Source organism: Heptranchias perlo, chromosome 29, assembly GCF_035084215.1.
Source record: "Heptranchias perlo isolate sHepPer1 chromosome 29, sHepPer1.hap1, whole genome shotgun sequence".
In the NCBI taxonomy this organism is placed as follows: Eukaryota; Metazoa; Chordata; class Chondrichthyes; order Hexanchiformes; family Hexanchidae; genus Heptranchias; species Heptranchias perlo.
In genome coordinates this window covers 22,329,344-22,348,174 of record NC_090353.1, presented here as the reverse complement: position 1 = coordinate 22,348,174, position 18,831 = coordinate 22,329,344, and the positions used below count along the sequence as shown (strand labels likewise).

The window sequence follows — 18,831 nt, the reverse complement described above, 5'->3', positions numbered from 1 at the left end:
GGTGATTCGACGATGGTAATGCCGTTGAATGTCAAGGGGAGGTGGTTAGACTCTCTCTTGTTGGAGATGGTCAATGCCTGGCACTTGTCTGGCGCGAATATCACTTGCCACTCATCAGCCCAAGCCTGGATGTTATCCAGGTCTTGCTGCATGCGGGCTTGGACTGCTTCATTATTTGAGGGGTTGCGAATGGAACTGAACACTGCAATCATCAGCGAACATCCCCATTTCTGACCTTATGATGGAGGGAAGGTCATTGATGAAGCAGCTGAAAATGGTTGGGCCTAGGACACTGCCTTGAGGAACTCCTGCAGCAATGTCCTGGGGCTGAGATGATTGGCCTCCAACAACCACTACCATCTTCCTTTGTGCTAGGTATGACTCCAGCCATTGGAGAGTTTTCCCCCTGATTCCCATTGATTTCAATCTTACTAGGGCTCCTTGGTGCCACACTCGGTCAAATGCTGCCTTGATGTCAAGGGCAGTCACTCTCACCTCACCTCTGTAATTCACCTCTTTTGTCCATGTTTGGACCAAGGCTGAAATGAGGTCTGGAGCCGAGTGGTCCTGGCAGAACCCAAACTGAGCATCGGTGAGCAGGTTATTGGTGAGTAAGTGCCGCTTGATAGCACTGTCGACGACACCTTCCATCACTTTGCTGATGATCGAGAGTAGACTGATGGGGCGGTAATTGGCCGGATTGGATTTGTCCTGCTTTTTGTGGACAGGACATACCTGGGCAATTTTCCACATTGTCGGGTAGATGCCAGTGTTGTAGCTGTAATGGAACAGCTTGGCTAGAGGCGCAGCTAGTTCTGGAGCACAAGTCTTCAGCACTACAGCTGGGCTGTTGTCGGGGCCCATAGCCTTTGCCGTTTCTTGATATCACGTGGAGTGAATCGAATTGGCTGAAGACTGTCTTCTGTGATGGTGGGGATATCGGGAGGCGGCTGAGATGGATCATCCATTCGGCACTTCTGGCTGAAGATGGTTGCAAACGCTTCAGCCTTGTCTTTTGCACTCACGTGCTGGACTCCGCCATCGTTGAGGATAGGGTTGTTTACAGAGCCTCCTCCTCCCGTTAGTTGTTTAATTGTCCACCACCATCTCGTATGAATGATGTTAAATTGATAAAACAGAAGACCCCAATGCCACTCACTGCAGTTGGATTTCTGTTTTTATATAGAACAAAAGAAAATTCTAGTAATCTGAACTTCAGAATCAATATTACCCTGAGCTTTATCAGTCCTATCATTTGGCCACAATCATAACTGTGAAATTCCACTCGCAAGTTAACATCAGTAATTGTATCTTATCCAATCAATAAGATGTTTTGCATTTTATGTATGTAATCTTTTAAATGTTTCATATTTCACTTTTAAGTTTTACCACTTTTGTGCTGTGGTGGAGGGGCACTTTGCAGCATTAACCTGCAGTTCGAGAAACATAGGAGCAGGAGTAGGACATTCAGCTCCTCGAATCTGTTCCGCCATTCACTGAGATTATGGCTGATCTGTATACTAACTCAATCCACCTGCCTTGGCTCCATATCCCTTAATACCGTTGGCTAGTAAAAATCTATCAATCTCAGATTTAAAATTATTAATTGAGCTAGCATCTACTGCTTTTTGTGGGAGTGTTCCACACTTCTACCACCCTTTGCGTGAAGAAGTGTTTCCTAACTTCTCTCCTGAATGGTCTGGCTCTGATTTTAAGGTTATATCCCATTGTTCCAGACTCCCCCACCAGCGGAAAATGTTTCTCTCTATCTACCTGATCGATTCTTTTCAAAATCTTAAAAACCTCAATCAAATCTCCAGGGAATATAAACCTAGTTTATGTAATCTCTCCTCATAATCTAGCCCTTGGAGCCCTGCTAACATTCTAGTGAATCTGCGCTGCATTCCTTCCAAGGCAAATATATCCTTTCTAAGGTGCGATGCCCAGAATTGTACACAGTCCTCCAGATGTAGTCTAACCAGGGCTTTGTATAGCTGTAGCAAAACTTCCTCCCCTTTATATTCTAGCCCTCTAGTTATAAAGGCTAACATTCCATTAGCCTTTTTGATTATTTTTTGTACTTGACTACTACATTTTAGTGATCTGTGTACATGGACCCCTAAATCTCTCTGGACCTCCACTGTTCCTAGCTTTTCACCATTTATAAAATACTTAAATCTACCCTTTTTTGGTCCATAATGGATGACCTCATACTTAACTGCTTTGAAATCCATTTGCCAAAGCTTTGCCCACTCACTTAATTTATCAATGTCTCTTTGTAATTTTATGTTCCCATCTACACTACTTACTATGCCACCAATCTTTGTGCCATCGGCAAACTTGGATATATGACACTCCATTGCATTACGTAAGTTGTTAATAAATATAGTGAATAGTTGAGGCCCTAGCACAGAACCTTGTGGGACACTACCAGTCACTTCCTTCTAATTTGAGTACATACACATTATCCCTACTCTCTCTTCTTTTGCCTAACCAATCTCCTAACCAGGCCAATAATTTGCCTTCAATTCCATGAGTTTTAATTTTGGCTAACAGTCTCTTATATGGAACCTTATTGAATGCCTTCTGGAAGTCCATTTAAACTACATACATAGACATTCCCCTGTCTACTACTTCAGTTATTTCCTCAAAAAATTCAGTTAGGTTTGTTAGATATGACCGTTGCTTTACAAATCCATGTTGGCTCTCGCTAATCAGCTCAAATTTCTCTTAAGTGCTCAGTCACACTTTTCTTAATTATAGTTTCCAATAACTTCCCCACAACAGATGTTAGACTAACAGGTCTATGATTTCCTGGCTTCTCTCTCTCCTTTCTTAAATAATGGAGTTACATTTGCAATTTTCCAATCTAAAGGGACAATTCCTGAATCGAGAGCTTTGGAGGATTATGGCAAAGCATCTGCAATTTCCTCGCCGACTTCCTTTTAAAATGATGGTGGAAGCCATCAGGTCATGTGGGTTTGTCAGTCGTTAGTGCCATTTTTTCTAATACTGTTTCCTTGCTTACGTTAACTTTAGTGAATTCCAGTCCTTAATTCATTATTAGTTTCCCTGGAATGTCAGATATATTGTTCCCTTCCTCTACTGTGAAGACTGACGCACATAATTATTCAACAAGTCTGCCATTTCCTTATTTTCGTTTGCAATACTACCCACATCTGTTTTAAAGGGCTCACATTGCCCTTGACTACCCTTTTTTTCTAAAATAATTGTAAAAACTTCTTGTGTTAATCTTAATATCCCGTGCAAGTTTCTTTTCGTATTCCCGTTCTGCAGCTCTTGCTATCTTTTTTTTGTCTTTCTTTGTTGTTCTTTATATCTCTCCCAGTCCTCTGGATCTACACTATTTTTTGTACTTTTGTATGCCCTTTCCTTTAGTTTTATGTTATCTCTCACCTCTTTTGTCGACCATGGTTGTTTTATTGGGTAAGTCGTGCTCTTGCCCCTTAGGGGTATAAAATGCTCCTGTATTAAGTTATTTTTTGAACACTTCCCACTGTTCATCTGTAGTTTTACCCAATAACAGTTTTGACCAGTTTGCTGTCGTCAGTCTCTGTCTCATCCCGTTAAAGTTAGCCGTAACAAAATCTAGAATCTTAGCAACTGTTAAGTTTCTCCTTTTCACACCTAACATTGAATTCGATCACATTATGATCACTGTTGGATAAATGTTCCTTTACTGTTGGTAATGAGCCAGACTTAGTTAATAATCTCATTACTAAATCTAGTATGGCCTGCCCTCATATTGGTTCTCGAACATATTACTCCTGAAAACTATCTTGAATGCACACAAGAAATTCATTACCTTTCTGACTTGAGCTACTTCCCAATCTGTATGAAAATGAAATTCTCCCATTTAAAACAAGTCTACTTTTGCTACAAGCCTCTCTAATCTCTGAATTAATACATTCTGCCACTTTATTGCTGCTATCAGGAGGTCTGTAGACAACTCCCATTACAGTTTTAAGTCCTCTCTTATTCCTCAATTCTAACCATAGAGTCTCTGCTGATTGCTTTCTCTTACCTGTATTCTCTCTTACTAATGTTGTAATATTGGGATAGTTTCTGCTAGATTGCGCTGGTTTTATCAGCGCAATCTGGCTGAATCAGCAGGAAAGTTCGGGGAATTTCTGTTTACACTGGGTGTAAATTACATCCAGCGTAATTTGAGTTTCCACTATCTTTTGCGCTGGTTCAAAAAACATTGTGCTGAAGCTGGCCCTGCCCACAAAACTGGCTACGCCACCAAACAAAATGGGGATGGCGAGTTGCCGCCGATTGGGGCTGTTCGATGAGGGTCTTCAAATTAAGCTAGTTTTCTTAGGCGCACAGGCACTAGGAGAAACGTTTTTACATATTAAATATTTAATTTACTAAGAAATTGACTAGTGTGCACCAATGAAAGTAGTAAATGGTTCATTTTTGAAGTCATTTTCAGTGATTTTAAAATCAAGTTACTCACAGGTGGAGGACTGGACACTCCTATTAAAAATGCTTATTTTTTTGTGATGAACCCATTTTCAGCTGCATTAATAAAACTGAATCAGGTTCCCACTCTTAAATACATCAATGAGCCTCCTTTATTGCAAAGAAAAAATAAACGATTGCACTCTGTTAAACTGTGCTGGTTCATGGAAGATTTTACAGTTTGTGACAATGCAAATACATTTTAGCAGAAACTCGAACTGTAACCCAGCCGAAGCAATTTTTGGGCACAAATTACACCCAAAGCGGAAATTCTACCCCATTATCTTTAATCAATAAGGCTACCCCTCCTCCTCTTCCGGTTTCCCTATCCTTTCTAAAGACCTTATAACCTGGAATATTTAGCTTGCAGCCATGTCTCCGCAGTGGCCACCGTGTCACACCCTCCAAGCTGTATTTGAGCCTCTAGTTCACTAAATTTATTTTGTATACTGCCTGCGTTAGTATATAAAACTCTTATTTGGGCAAGAGACCCTAACCTGTTCTACCGATGATCTAAACCAATATTTACAGTCGGTCACTGAGCAAAAAGAACCAACGTCCATAAAGAAACTATACTCCATTCCAGCAATGTAGATGACTGATGTAACTTTGCACGGCAGTCAAATTGGCAACTTTTTTGAGCCAGGGAATGATTTGCTAATTTTCACCATGAATTTACAATTTAATTGTTTGTTGCTAAGGTTGTCGGTTAATTTCTAATTAATCAATTTCAGCTATTATAAAGAACTTCACTGTTGCCTTCCACTCAAACAAGAATATTAAATATTAGCTGCAAGAGTAATAGAAATTCAACCATCAACTCAATTAAAATTTGACAGCTTCCAATCTTATTAATCAATTCATTTGGGAAGGGGTGGAGAAAATGAGATTGCATGGTTTCCTAGGTTTTCACCTTGGAAGGAACTAATGGAACATGTGGTTGAGTATCCAAAACACAATGTTTACAAGCGAAACTGAAACTTGATCTTTGTCATTTTGAATGTGGTGGAAAACATACCAAAATAGCTGGAAGTGTTGACATGAGCTGTTGAATAAGTAGAACTAATCATACCAAAATAGGGTCTTGTATAAGTAATGGATGAATTGTGTAATCCTTTAAACTGCACTAGGAATTTTCTAGAACTTTATTTGGTATGCAATGGCGAAAGCACTGGGATGTTAATTCAACTTGTTCAGTTGGTAAAAGATCATGCATATGTGAATAGTGTGCTTAGTGAAGCTGTTATATTGCACATACCAGTTTGACACTACTTCCTGCTTGGAGTGAGTGAGTGTAAGCAGCAAAGATGTGACTGACCTGGTCGATAGGGCAAATGCAGTTGACTCCGGATTTTCAGAAAGCCTTTGCTAAGTTTCTGCATCAGTGATTTAGTAGCTGAGGTAAGGAGTCATGTAATAGGAGGTTAAAATACGGCAATTTATTAAAAATAAATTAATTAAATTTAAATTGGCCTAAAAAGAAATGAAGCATGACCAGAAATAGGAGCTATACCCGCTATAAAGAGATCGGCTTTGTTGGTCAGGAACGGGTTGTAGTGTGATCAAAATCGCAGTACTGCACTTAACATCCTCGCTCGTGCTGACGTCCAAGTCTTCGTCATTTTGGTGACATCCTTGAGCTGTGCGGCCCAGGCACCTGCTAGAAATGGCATTAATGCTAATCCCTCTTGCTTTCAATTAGGAGACAAAGCAAATAATGAGGAACAATATAACCAGAATCAGAAGAATTTAAGTAATTAGATGAATAGATGGCAGATGAAATGTAATATGGGTAATAATATAAAACAATAAATATAGGAACTTTTAACCAAAAGGAGTATGCTGTGACGGAAACAGAGCTCTGTTGTGCCTTGAACAGTAACATTTCTGTATTAAATTTTACTTATAGCTGATCCCAATCCTGCCTTCGTCCAATGTTCACACCTGCATTTCCCAGCAAGAAAATTACCAGGAGTGAGGACCCTTCCCTAATTCAAACTGCTGAGGTTGACTAATACCCAATTGCCATGCTGGTTGAGTGCCACAGTGGATAGTGGATTTACCCAGTAAGAACATCAGGAGAAGTGCTGTTGCTCACTAACATGTATGTTCCATACTTGTGCGGTTATGTTTCCTCTCAAATGTTGGCAGCTACTGTAGCACAAGCTTGGTAAGTTCTGCTGAGCCATGGATATTGTGCCAAGAATGGGGCATTAATGACATCTCTTCCATTTTTCCACACCAAGTGCACCTGTTCTCTAGATGTTAACAACATTGGTGACCGAGGTTCTTGCCAGTCAACATTTTGCTACCAATAAGGATGATCATCTTTTGGTTTATATTTTTACTGTCCAATAATTTGGATCTAGAAAGCTTTATATTGAATAAAAGTGGCTAATTCTGTTCATGAACAACTTTTTTTCAGGCAAAGGGGGAATCAAATGGAGAAATTAACTTTTTGTATCGGTCGTGACGTAGTTGGTAGCACAGCAGGCCAGTAGACAGACCACTGACCAAATTGCTTAGAATTTTAACCTACTATTTCTAAGTTTAGACTATTAACTACCCTCTTTGAAATAATTTTGTTCTTGTTGACTTTTCAAATTAATGCAAATGGACACTGAATTCCATTCTCTCTGATGTGGTAACATTTGACTCTTCAAATTTGGAAACCACTGTTCAGGTCCCATGGTGTATCGTAGAATTCTTCTGAAGCAGGGCCTGGTCTAGTAATCCACGTCAGGCATTCTAGGCCACAAAGCTGGGACCAGGATGTTAAAGAAAGAACTTGCATTTATTTAGCACCTTTTCAAGATCTCAGAACATTCCAAAGTGTTTTACAGCCAATTTTTCTCTCCCAACCGTACCTGTACACCTGTTTATCGTAAGTCTTCAGTTCTTTTGAAGGGTATGCACCCAAAATATCTTTTTTCTTTTTAAAGATGTTGACTGACCTGTTTATTGCCAGCATTTTCTGCTTGTATTTCAACTATTAAGAATGTTGATTTGGACATAACAGCGCTAAGACTCTGCACTTAACATATTAGCATATTTAACATACCAGACAGTAATGTATGTTTTCTGCAGCTTGATGAATCAAGTGATGGTACCTAATCTTAACCCACGTGTGCTGTGACCAGCAAGAAAGAATCCAATAAATAATCCATCACACTGCCATAGATACTCGAATCAGCTCTGCATTCCCATCGTTTGAACCACACTCCCTCTCTTCTTTTTCTTCCCCTTCTCTCTGTCTCCCCGCCCCACCCCGAAGCTATAACCTCCAGGCTAGTGACTTCAGTGCAGCCTCAGCAATCAGCTGAGCCTGAGAACCCACCCAGAGTGTAACTTGGTTTCTGATCTGGCATGTCCAGCTTTCAACGCTAACTGAAAAGGAAACTGGTTCTTTGGCTCATGCCTTTGTCGTGGATAGATCTGTTGGAACTGGGTTTCATTCTTGAGGGCAGTAACAGATTAAAAATAATTTTTAAATTTCAATGAGAATTACTCAAGGTATGCAAGCATGTAGCATTATTTATTGGGAGGTAGTACGTTATTGCACATATGTAAGGGTTTTTATATTTCTTTGGGTTTTTCTAATGTATTGGGTATTCCCCTGTAGAAACGCAGCAGAGAAATCCCCAAAATAGTTTTGGATCATGACTATCTTGTTAATTTCCATACACTTCCTTTGTTCAGAACTCTCATATAGATAGGCTGATTGCTTAGGATTTTAAAATTGGTATTGCCATCTTAAATCATGTTATGCACCTGTTACATAGAACTTGGATATAATTATAAATATTGTTGCTTTTAAATTGACTTGCTTGTACGAGTTGGCTTGCTTATGGTTAATGAAAAGCTGATGGTTGCTAAGTAGTAGGTGCTTAAAAATTGTTCACGAAATTTTGACTGAATCATAAAAAATTTACGGCACTGAAGGAGGCCATTCGGCCCATCGTGTCCGCGCCAGCCAATAATGAGCCACCCAGCCTAATCCCACTTTCCAGCACTTGGCCCGTAGCCTTGTAGGTCACGGCACTTCAGGCGCACATCCAAGTACTTTTTAAATGAGTTGAGGGTTTCTGTCTCTACCACCCTTTCAGGCAGTGAGTTCCAAACCCCTACCACCCTCTGGGTGAAAAAAACTTTCCTCAGTTCCCCTATAATCCTTCTATCAATCACTTTAAATCCGTGCCCCCTGGTTATTGACCCCTCTGCTAAGGGAAATAGGTCCTTCCTATCCACTCTATCTCGGCCCCTCATAATTTTGTACACCTCAATTTAAATCACCCCTCAGCTTCCTCTGACAAAGAGAACCACCCCAGCCTGTCCAATTCTGAATTGTGTATCCGGAATATTTGTGTTGAGTAGCTTATTTGCTTATGTTGAAGCCTGAGAAGTCTATCTTTTGATGGACTGGGTATTCTGTTGTATGTCAAAGTTCTCTATTTTCTATCTCCATAGATAAAATTCTCCAGTCCCGGCAACATCCTCATAAATCTCCTTTGTGCCCTCTCTAGTGCAATTACATCCTTCCTGTAATGCGGTGACCAGAACTGTACACTAAGAAAGGATATACTTGCCATAGAGGGAGTGCAGCGAAGGTTCACCAGACTGATTCCTGGGATGGCAAGACTATCGTATGAGGAGAGATTGGGTCGACTAGGCCTGTATTCACTAGAGCTTAGAAGAATGAGAGGGGATCTTATTGAAACATATAAAATTCTGACCGGGCTAGACAGACTGGATGCAGGGAGGATGTTTCCCCTGGCTGGGGGGGTCCAGAACGAGGGGTCACAGTCTCGGGATACCGGGTAGGACATTTAGGACTGAGATGAGGAGTGGTGAACCTGTGGAATTCTCTTCCACAGAAGGCAGTGGAGGCCAAGTCAAGTCACTGAATATATTTAAGAAGGAGCTAGATAGATTTCTAGATACAAAAGGCATCAAGGGATCTAGGGAGAGAGCGAGAATATGGTATTGAGATAAAGGATCAGCCATGATTATATTGAATGGTGGAGTAGGTTCGAAGGGCCGAATGGCCTACTCCTGCTTCTATTTTCTATGTTTCAAACTGTGGCCTAACCAGTGTTTTATACAGTTCCAGCATAAGCTCCCTGCTCGTATATTCTATGCCTCTGCTAATAAGGGACCATCACCCCTAGTGGTTTATTTATTGTTTGGGGACTTTACCTGTAGTATGTTAAAGAGAATTTTGTTGAAATGCAAGCATTAAAGGTGGGGAAGGTTTTATGCTATTGGCCAGATGCATTTTTTTTGTTTAACTTTTAAAAAAAAAAAAAAAATTTTGAGCATTGTCTGCAATTTGTGACCAAATTACTTTGTGAGCAATGTTACATTGCCATCAATGCATCAAAACATACCAATGTGAACTGGTGGATAGGAAAAGCAAATCAGAAGTTCACTGGAGACAAAACTGATCTATAGCTGTGAATTATCATCATGGGTATAAATTGTAGTAAAGGGTATATTCTGTAATTTGTGAAGGCTTTTTTTTAAAAAAAGGGCAAAAGTCTGTAGGTATCTGCATTCATTCTAATGGGCAGAAAATTCTGAATTGTGTATCCGGAATATTTGTGTTGAGTAGCTTATTTGCTTAAAATGTGAAGCCTGAGAAGTCTATCTTTTGATGGACTGGGTATTCTGTTGTATGTCAAAGTTCTCTATTTTCTATCTCCATTTCTGGGGATAGGCTGTCAACCAATATCTATTGCAAGCCCACCGACTCCCACAGCTACCTTGATTACACTTCCTCCCACCCCGCTTCCTGTTAGGACTCTCTTCCCTTCTCCCAGTTTCTCTGTCTCCGTCGCATCTGTTCTAACGATACCACCTTCCACACCAGTGCTTCTGATATGTCTTCCTTTTTCCTCAACTGAGGATTCCCCTCCACTGTAGTTGACAGGGCCCTCGACCATGTCCGTCCTATTTCCTGCACTTCTGCCCTCACCCCTTTACTTCTCTCCCAGAACCATGATAGGGTCCTTCTTGTCCTCATCTTCCACCCACCAGCCTCCACATTCAACGTATCATCTTCCGCCATTTCCTCCACCTCCAGCACGATCCCGCCACCTAACACATCTTCCCCTGCCCTTTTAGCATTCCACAGGGACCGCTCCCTCCGCGACTCCTTAGTCCACTCTTCCACCATCCGCTCTCCTCCCCACAGCACCTTTCTGTGCAAGCGCAAGCGATGCAACACCTGGCCCTTCACCACCTCCCTTCCCACCGTCCAGGGCCCCAAACATTCCTTCCAGGTGAAACAGCGGTTTACTTGTCCTTCTTTCAATTTAGTATACTGGATCCGCTGCATACAATGTGGTCCCTTCTACACTGGGGAGACCAAACGCAGACTGGGTGATCGCTTTACTGAACACCTCCACTCTGCCCGCAAGCGTGACCCTGACCTGCCATTTTAATTCCCCTTCCCACTCCCACTCTGACCTCCCTGTCCTCTGCTTCTTACACTGTTTCAATGAAGCTCAACGTAAGCTCAAGGAACAGCACCTCATCTTTCATTTAGGCACTTTACAACCTTCCAGACTCAACATTGATTTCAATAACTTCAGACCATAACCACTGCTCCCATTTTTTTTTCAGTCAGCTAGTGCTGGTAATGGTTCTGCTGTTGCCATTTACAGCTAGTCCTGATCAATCTTTTGTTTCTTAACCTGTCCCATTATCACCTTCCTTGCCTTGCACCATCATCCCTTTTTCTCATTTAATTACTTGTGTCCTCTACCCATCACAGACCTTCCCTTTTGTTCTTTCCTCTCTTTCTCCTCCACCACCCCCCCCCCCCCCACTTCCTCTGGCTCTGTACTGAAAAACTTTTAACTCTTTAACATCTTCCAGTTCTGACGAAAGGTCTTCGACCTGAAACGTTAACTCTGTTTCTTTCTCCACAGACGCTGCTTGACTTGTTGAGCTTCTCCAGCATTTTCTGTTTTTAACCCAGTCCAAGTATTGTGCTACATAACTTCATGCAGAAGCCATAGCTCCTCCTGTGATACCCAATAAAATGATTCCTTGTATTAATTCTGGTCTAATCATGTGGTACAGAAGTGGCAGCTATTCTTATTCTCAGTGACACACCCACTGGTGTTGGAAGGGGAGAGAAAAGGATAAGCTAAATATGCCAAGAAAGAAATTGCTATAGGAAGCTCAAGTCATTCATGATGTCAAATCAACACTTTTTATTATAGACTTGAAATGCATTATTATGTTTTATTTTTAATATTTATTCCTGGTCTGCTATTTCTTCATTATAATAGACAATATTTTAATTTTGCAGTTTAAAAATTTCAAACAAAAATAGAAAAGAATTGGTAAATCTGCACAATATATCCAAGAAAACAGTTGCCTTTTTTACTTTTTGAGGAATTAAAATCTTGTTCAGATCTTGTTAACTGAAATTGATTTGAATTGGCTGCAGTGAAGAAATATTTTATTCCTTATGTCTTGGTGTTAGTGACTTGTGTAGAAAACTCCATTATAACTCTACCTCATGAAAATGGTTATCTGTTGTGTTTCAAACTCAGAGGAGCTATAGTCCTTAATTTTAGCTTAAACAAGGCCTTTTTCATTACTAAAAAGCTTCATTTATAGTGTAACATTTAAAAGGACATTGATGTGTTTGGAGATTGAAAAGTTGAGAACAAAACTTCTAGAGCTGCACTTGTTTTCATTAGGGGAAAAAAATCAATAAGAAAACATGATCCAGGTCTTCAAAATGCTCAGAAAGATGATGTAGTAGCAAGCAGGCTGTAGGGGTGCGGTAGCTTAGTGGTTATGTTACTAGATTAGTAATCCAGAGGCCTGGACTAATGATCCAGTGAACATGAGTTCAAATCTCACCATGGAAGTTTGAGAATTTGATTTCAGTTTTTATAAAAAGCTGGTATCAGGTATAAGTGAACATGAAGCTGTTGATGGTCGTAAAAACCCTACTGGTCCACTAATATTCTTTAGGGTAGGATACCTGACATCTTTACCTGGGCTGGCCTATATGTGAGTCCATTCCCACATGGTTGACTCTTAACTGCCCTCTGAAGTGACCTAGCAAGGCACTCAGTCATATCAAAATCTCTCTGGGCAACTAGGGGTGGGCAATAAATGCTGGCCTTGCCAGTGATGTCCACATCCTGAGAATGAACAATAATTTTACTTGGATTATAATTGCAGGACTAGAGGATATTAATTTGAGATTAGAAGGAATTTTTTCCCACTATATTTTGAAACCCACCCAAACAGAAGTTTAAATGCATTAATTTGCTCTCTCTTTTTAAGTAATAACTGAATGAACACTTGTTTAGGGATAAAGTTGCGGGTAAGTGCCAGTAGAGTTTCTCAAGAGTGTGGAACATGGTTTCTAACCTGTGAGTAACTTGAAAATGTCATGTAAAGGAAGATAACGGGTCTTGGATTTGAAGAATCTTATGATTTGATGGGTATTCTGAAGGTTAATTACAGAGAAGAACATGGAGAAACTTTGTGAAACTTTTCCTTGGGTGTTTAGATTAGGTAGAGTGCATGATGGATTTTAGATAATCTGAGGGAAGTCTTGATGGGACAAACAGCCTTTTCTGGTTTCATGCTTTTTTTTTGTTTCTGTGGGCTATAATGCAGTCCTAAATGCCACAATAAGGTAGCCTTTTTGGAGACAGGTTTCCAAAATGGCAGCCCTGAGATCCGGCAAATAAATTTTTTTCCATCGGGAGAGGGAGAGAATGAAACTGCTTTAAGGTGAAATAGATAAACTAGACAGTCTGTGGAATTGAGTAACAAAAAGAAGTGATTTATAAAGAATTATAATTGGCTACCTGATTCTGTATTTGTGTTTAAGTGTAGGATGCCGTTGATGAAACCTGCAAACGATGCAACCTAATGGCCAATTTTAACCCTGGGTGGGAATCGGGGGTGTGAACCGTAGTGGGCAGCGAACCGTCCGGTCCCCCGGAGTGAGGCCCAAGAAATTTTAACTTTAATTTACATGCCTCGACTCTTGACTCCTGCTTAAAGCCGGCAGGAATGTGTCACCGGCAGCGGGCAGGAGTCAAAACTGGTGCAGGGTCAAGCCACCACCAGAGGCGCATGGAAACGGTCCCCGACAAGTCCATGATTTGGGGAGCCAGGGGAGACCCAAGGCATCCTTGTGGGCCAAGAGAGTATACCAGGGAACCTTTTTTTCTTAATTTTATTTAATAAAGAAGGCCCTACCCGGGCCTGTATGGGTGCTGCCGCCAGCTCTTGCAGGCGAGCTGGAGACTATGCAGGCCGTATTCGGCCCCACGGTTAAAATCGCTTATGCGCCCCGATGACGTTGCAGTTTAAATTGGGCCCCAGCTGCTCTAGGGTGGGCAGCCTTCCTGTACCTGAAGATAGGTTAGTAAAAATGGTGGAGTGACAGAAACGTATCCCCTTCCTCCCGGCTGTTTGAGACTCTTTATGGTTATATAGGTATTTATATTTAAAAAAATGCTGTATCACAAGATTACTAATTGTGAATCAGAGCCAGTGACAACTATGTGATAAAGGTTGGATATTTTCTTGACTGAAATGGTAAACAAAATTTGAGGTCTTCTAGTGTTATTAATGTATGAATTAGAATTGGTTGTGTAGGTTTTTAATGTAAGCTACTTTAATGCTACACTGTGTCAAGCTCGTCATTAAAATGTGTAACAATTGTCTTCATGCTCAGGGTTACATCACTACACTGATGTAAACTTTTTAAAATGGCTATAATAACCAGACTTCTGGTATAAAAGCCATGTTTCATACGTTTTAAAGCTTTGAAATAGTAACATTGCTACCCAGTTTGGTAATCTTCGGAGTGATGCATTCACTTTTGAAGAGAATTATAATTACTAGAATTATTTTGAAACTTGTAATGAGTGAAGCGGGGTGTTTTTCTATCCAGGAACCAGTTTGTTTCACTATTTCTACATAAACATTTTGTCTCTCTTTAATTACAACGTTTGGACTAACATGTTAGTGAATCTGTTGCTAAGTAAACTAATAATTACATACACTCACCACTCCCTTTGTTATTGGCATTATAGCAAGTCTATAGGTTGTGGCAGGTGATCTGATGTCATAAAAATTGCTTCCACTGAAAAACCTGCTTCATCTTAATGACTCATTTTAATTGGGTGTGGCTGCTTAATGTAGAAGTTTTATGTTTCCTTTGTGTGAGTGTTGCCAGCATTTTCTGTTTTTAATTCAGATTTCCAGCATCCGCAGTATTTTGCTTTTGTTTCCTTTGTGTGCTGTTTTTGTACTTGCCATCTCTGGGAAGGTGTGCGTATATAGTGCGGAAGGTTATAGCGTCCCTTTGTCTTTTCATGGGCTGTTCGTCACCTGCAGATGGCCCCCTTCTTCCATACCTCTGCCAGTGCTGTACAGCATTAAAAGTGGCCAAGAGACAACTGTCCATCTGGCCCAGTATCTCACTGTAGCACCTTTTGAGATTTTGAAGATTGGGTGCTCAGCAGTTTATTTGAAGTTATCCTACTCCTGCTGTCACAGGAGTAGGATAACTGGTGCTCCAACATTTTGCACCATAATGCTTCACCTTCTATAGACTGCTGTAAATTAAACTTTTTTTGAAAATATCCAACAGGAAGCTGTAAATGACAATTTCACAATAGCTGTGATTTAAAAATAGTGGAAAGACCTTGCATCTTGTCACATCCTCTTGATGGCCCAAACTCTTCAAATAGTTCCCGTTGTATGTATTTTAATGTATAAAATGTATGTGTGCGTATATCTCCAAATCCAGATTCCTCTTTCTCCCACAAACATTATTTTTAATATTTTGTTGAATCTTTAATCCAAAGATGCTGATAAAATTGTTCTTTTCATTTAATGTGTTATTGGAGGTATTCAAAAAAAAATGTTGGTGTTAATGCTGTAATGATTCTGTGCTGATACCCAGATAATGTTACTCAGCAGTGAGGGGCCATTTTTTGCACAAGACAAATACAATGAATGACCATTTCAGTGCAAAAATGCAATCAAAATGACCATTACTAGCTTAGCCCTAAAACTTGAAAACTTAGTGGAACACGCACTTAGCTGAATTCTTCAGCTTACAGCTATTACCAGAAAGTAAAGGAATATTTTGCATTTATGTAGTGCCTAATTATGTTGTTAAAACATCGCAAGCCATTTCACACAGTGCATTACTTTTGAAATGTACTGACTCTAGCCGTGGCTCAGGAGTAGCACTCTCTCCTCTGAGTCAGAAGACTTTGGGTTCAAGTCCCACTCCAGAGACTTGAACACAAAATCTAGGCTGAGGGAGTGCTGCACTGTTGGAGGCGGCATCTTTAGGATGAGATTTTTAATTGAGGCCCCGTCTGCCCTTTCAGGTGGACATAAAAGATCCCATGGCATCATTTTGAAGAACAGGAGAGTTTTTCCCAGTGTCCTGACCAATATTTATCCCTCAACCACTATCACTAAAAAAACGGACTATCTGATCATTGTCGCATTGCTGTTTGTGGGAGTTTGCTGTGTACAAATTGGCTGCCATGTTTCCTACCTTACAGCAGTGACTACGTTTCAAAAGTACTTCATTGGATGTACAGTGCTTTGGGACATCCAGAGGTCGAGAAAGACTCTATATAAATGCAAGTCTTTCTTTTACATAGGCAAACAGAGCACCACCCTTTGCCAGTAGGTCCTACAAGCAGCAGAGGTGAATGATCAGTTAATCTGTTATTTTAGTGGTGCTGTTTAAGGGAGAAATATTGGTCAGAACCAAGAGAACTGTGCTTTGAATAATGTAATGGGATCTTTAATCCCCACCTGAAATGGGCAGATGGGATCTCAGTTTAACGTCTCATCTGAATGATGGCACCTCTGACAATGCAGCACTCTTAATACTGCACTGAAGTGTTGACATAGATTATGTGTTCAAGCCCTGAATGGGACTTGAATCTACACTTTCTGACCTAAAGGCGACAGCTCTACCAACTGAACTGGGAGCAGGATAACAGTGAAAGTGTTTGCAGGCATTAAATATGCATTACAGTGCCTTTAATGCCTGGTTTGAGTAGGGGCTAAATTTAGTTAATCAAAATGGGATTATAGGAGCTATTGATCTTGAACTGGGAGCAATTAGCTCTCTGGCTCCCCTTGGTTGCTAGTTTTCAGATCTCAGCTAAACTTAAAATGCATTATAGAAACTGTGCTCACGCGAATGTAAAGGTTGAATTATGCAAATTTTTATAAGCATTATACAGTGATGGCAAATATAGTCAGTATAATTTGTAATATGATATTTTGATCCATTTAACAGTTTGTGCTAGATGCAACCAGAAGTGCATTCCTGTGTAATGTGAATACTTAGTAGAAAACTTCAAGTTCTTGTAATATTGAACATTTGGGTTACTCCTGTCACTTAAGGGCATTAATTGCCTAATAATACAACTGTAGGTGATATCTGTTACCTCCTTGAAGCTAATTTTTTTATTTTAAAAAAACATTTTACCTCTTTGGGACAGCAGACGGTTCCATTTTTGCTTTGTAGCTCACGTGTCTATTCGCTTAGAGTAACAAAAATGCATTCTCTGTCAGGAGGGCCTTTTAACTGTTAAAGAAACTTTTTTATGGGAATGCTAGCAATGTGGCAATTAATCTTAAACTATAGTTATATTGCAGTACAAATCTGAGACTAATCACTGCGGTTTGTGAGGTGCTGTATGATGTCTTGTTACTTTGCCTGGGTGTGAATTGTAGCCTTGCTGCCAGGACTGAGCTCTGTACATGCATACATAAAAATTCCACTTCCTGAGGTCAGTTTTTTTTAATGCTTTGAAGTGCAGGTGGGATCATCCACGTTCCCAAAACATTAAAGGCTCTGCTTAAGATTGTAAAATGCCCAAATGAATCAGCAGGCTGCCTGAACACTTTTAAACTAGACTTCGCACTGTTCTGGAGTTGGATTCTGCACGGTGTCAAGCCCAAGTGCTTTGAGCTGGTTTACCTGAGGAAGTCTCAAACCAGCTGAGCTCCAGAATTGTGCTACCACTTTTGCATTGAAATGGAACTATCCTCTGAAATCAAAAAATATGTTCCCTGGTATTAAAATTGGATATGGTTTCTAAAAGGTAATTATGTAAATGCATCTTAACCTGGATATTTGCTCATATACTCTCCTTGAGAAAATCTAGGCTGAGTTCTGAAGATTGTTACTGTGGATTGAGCATGTTGAAATTGGTAATGGTGAAACTTTTCAGTTTTGCATACAAGGTTTCAGCTTGGCATAAAGGACATCACGTGAAATGCTCAATTTGCACAGCTTCTGTATGTAAGGAGAGATTTCCTGCAGGCACGTATTGGGGAAATTGCACACTATTAGCTTGTGATCATGGGGATGGGTGTGCAATTTCCCTATATATGTTCCTGGCGTGTGCTGATGAGCAAAAGTGGAAAATGTCACTACTGTAGTATTTTATGACCTAATGGGTACTTGAGTGTCACTTTTTTTTCTATAGTCAAAACTGCTGAGAGAGTTCCTTTTCCACCATTTGGAAGAGAATCAGCCATACCAGGTTTAAATCAGGTAAGTGGACTGCGTGTACAATTTATGTTTTATCTATTCAGCCAAAGTTGTTCTTGTAACATTTGCAGATGAAGTAGTTTATTCTCCTCTAAAACGGCCATGTTTTAAATTTGCACAATATTACCAATTTAAAGTAGATTTGATATGGATGTAAATGGTTAACTTAACTGTGTTCAAATTAATGGTAAAATATAATGCTAAATATTTTGTGGTTAAATATAGATGTTAGTAATTGTTACAAAAAGAAAAAAAAACGCTAGCTTGAGTAGCTGTGACATATATTAAAAATTACTGGTGTAAGTATGCTGAAATTACATTTTGTGCCAATCAATTAACCTGCCCAATTGTTACCTAGCTTATGAGTTGAGGTGTGTTTGTGTGTATTTTTTTCTATGATAAACATTGCATTGGATTGGTGATTTTGTATGGATAGTTTCTATAGACAGCACTGTGGGAAGGATAATGTGGACCAACAATTTTCAATCTGTAGTGCATTTTTTTTTGTCAATGATAAATTGCAAGTTACATATCTTCAGCTTCTTCTTAATTATTGCCTTAATTTACCTGTCCTTATGTTTTTCCACATTGCTGTCTGTCGTTAGAAACCAGTTTAAATATTTGATTTGAGAAGCCAGAAGAGCATTGAATTTTTAAATGCCATTTCATTTCACATTCAAAGCTATAATGATACAGTACAAATAGTTGTTAAACTGATAGCTGTTAAATTGACAGTTGATGCCTGGATTCAT

The 18,831-nt window shown here is 39.9% G+C and overlaps 1 protein-coding gene across 5 annotated transcripts in view; it reads left to right on the top strand.

The window, feature by feature from the left end:
* LOC137299495 (transcription factor 4-like) overlaps positions 1 to 18,831 on the top strand; it is a 143,923-nt gene that overhangs the window by 70,884 nt on the left and 54,208 nt on the right. For all 5 annotated transcript variants that reach the window (XM_067968277.1, XM_067968276.1, XM_067968275.1 and 2 more), the window contains one exon: positions 18,015 to 18,082. In XM_067968277.1, coding sequence (XP_067824378.1) covers positions 18,015 to 18,082 — 68 coding nt within the window. The remainder of the gene's footprint in view (positions 1 to 18,014; positions 18,083 to 18,831) is intronic.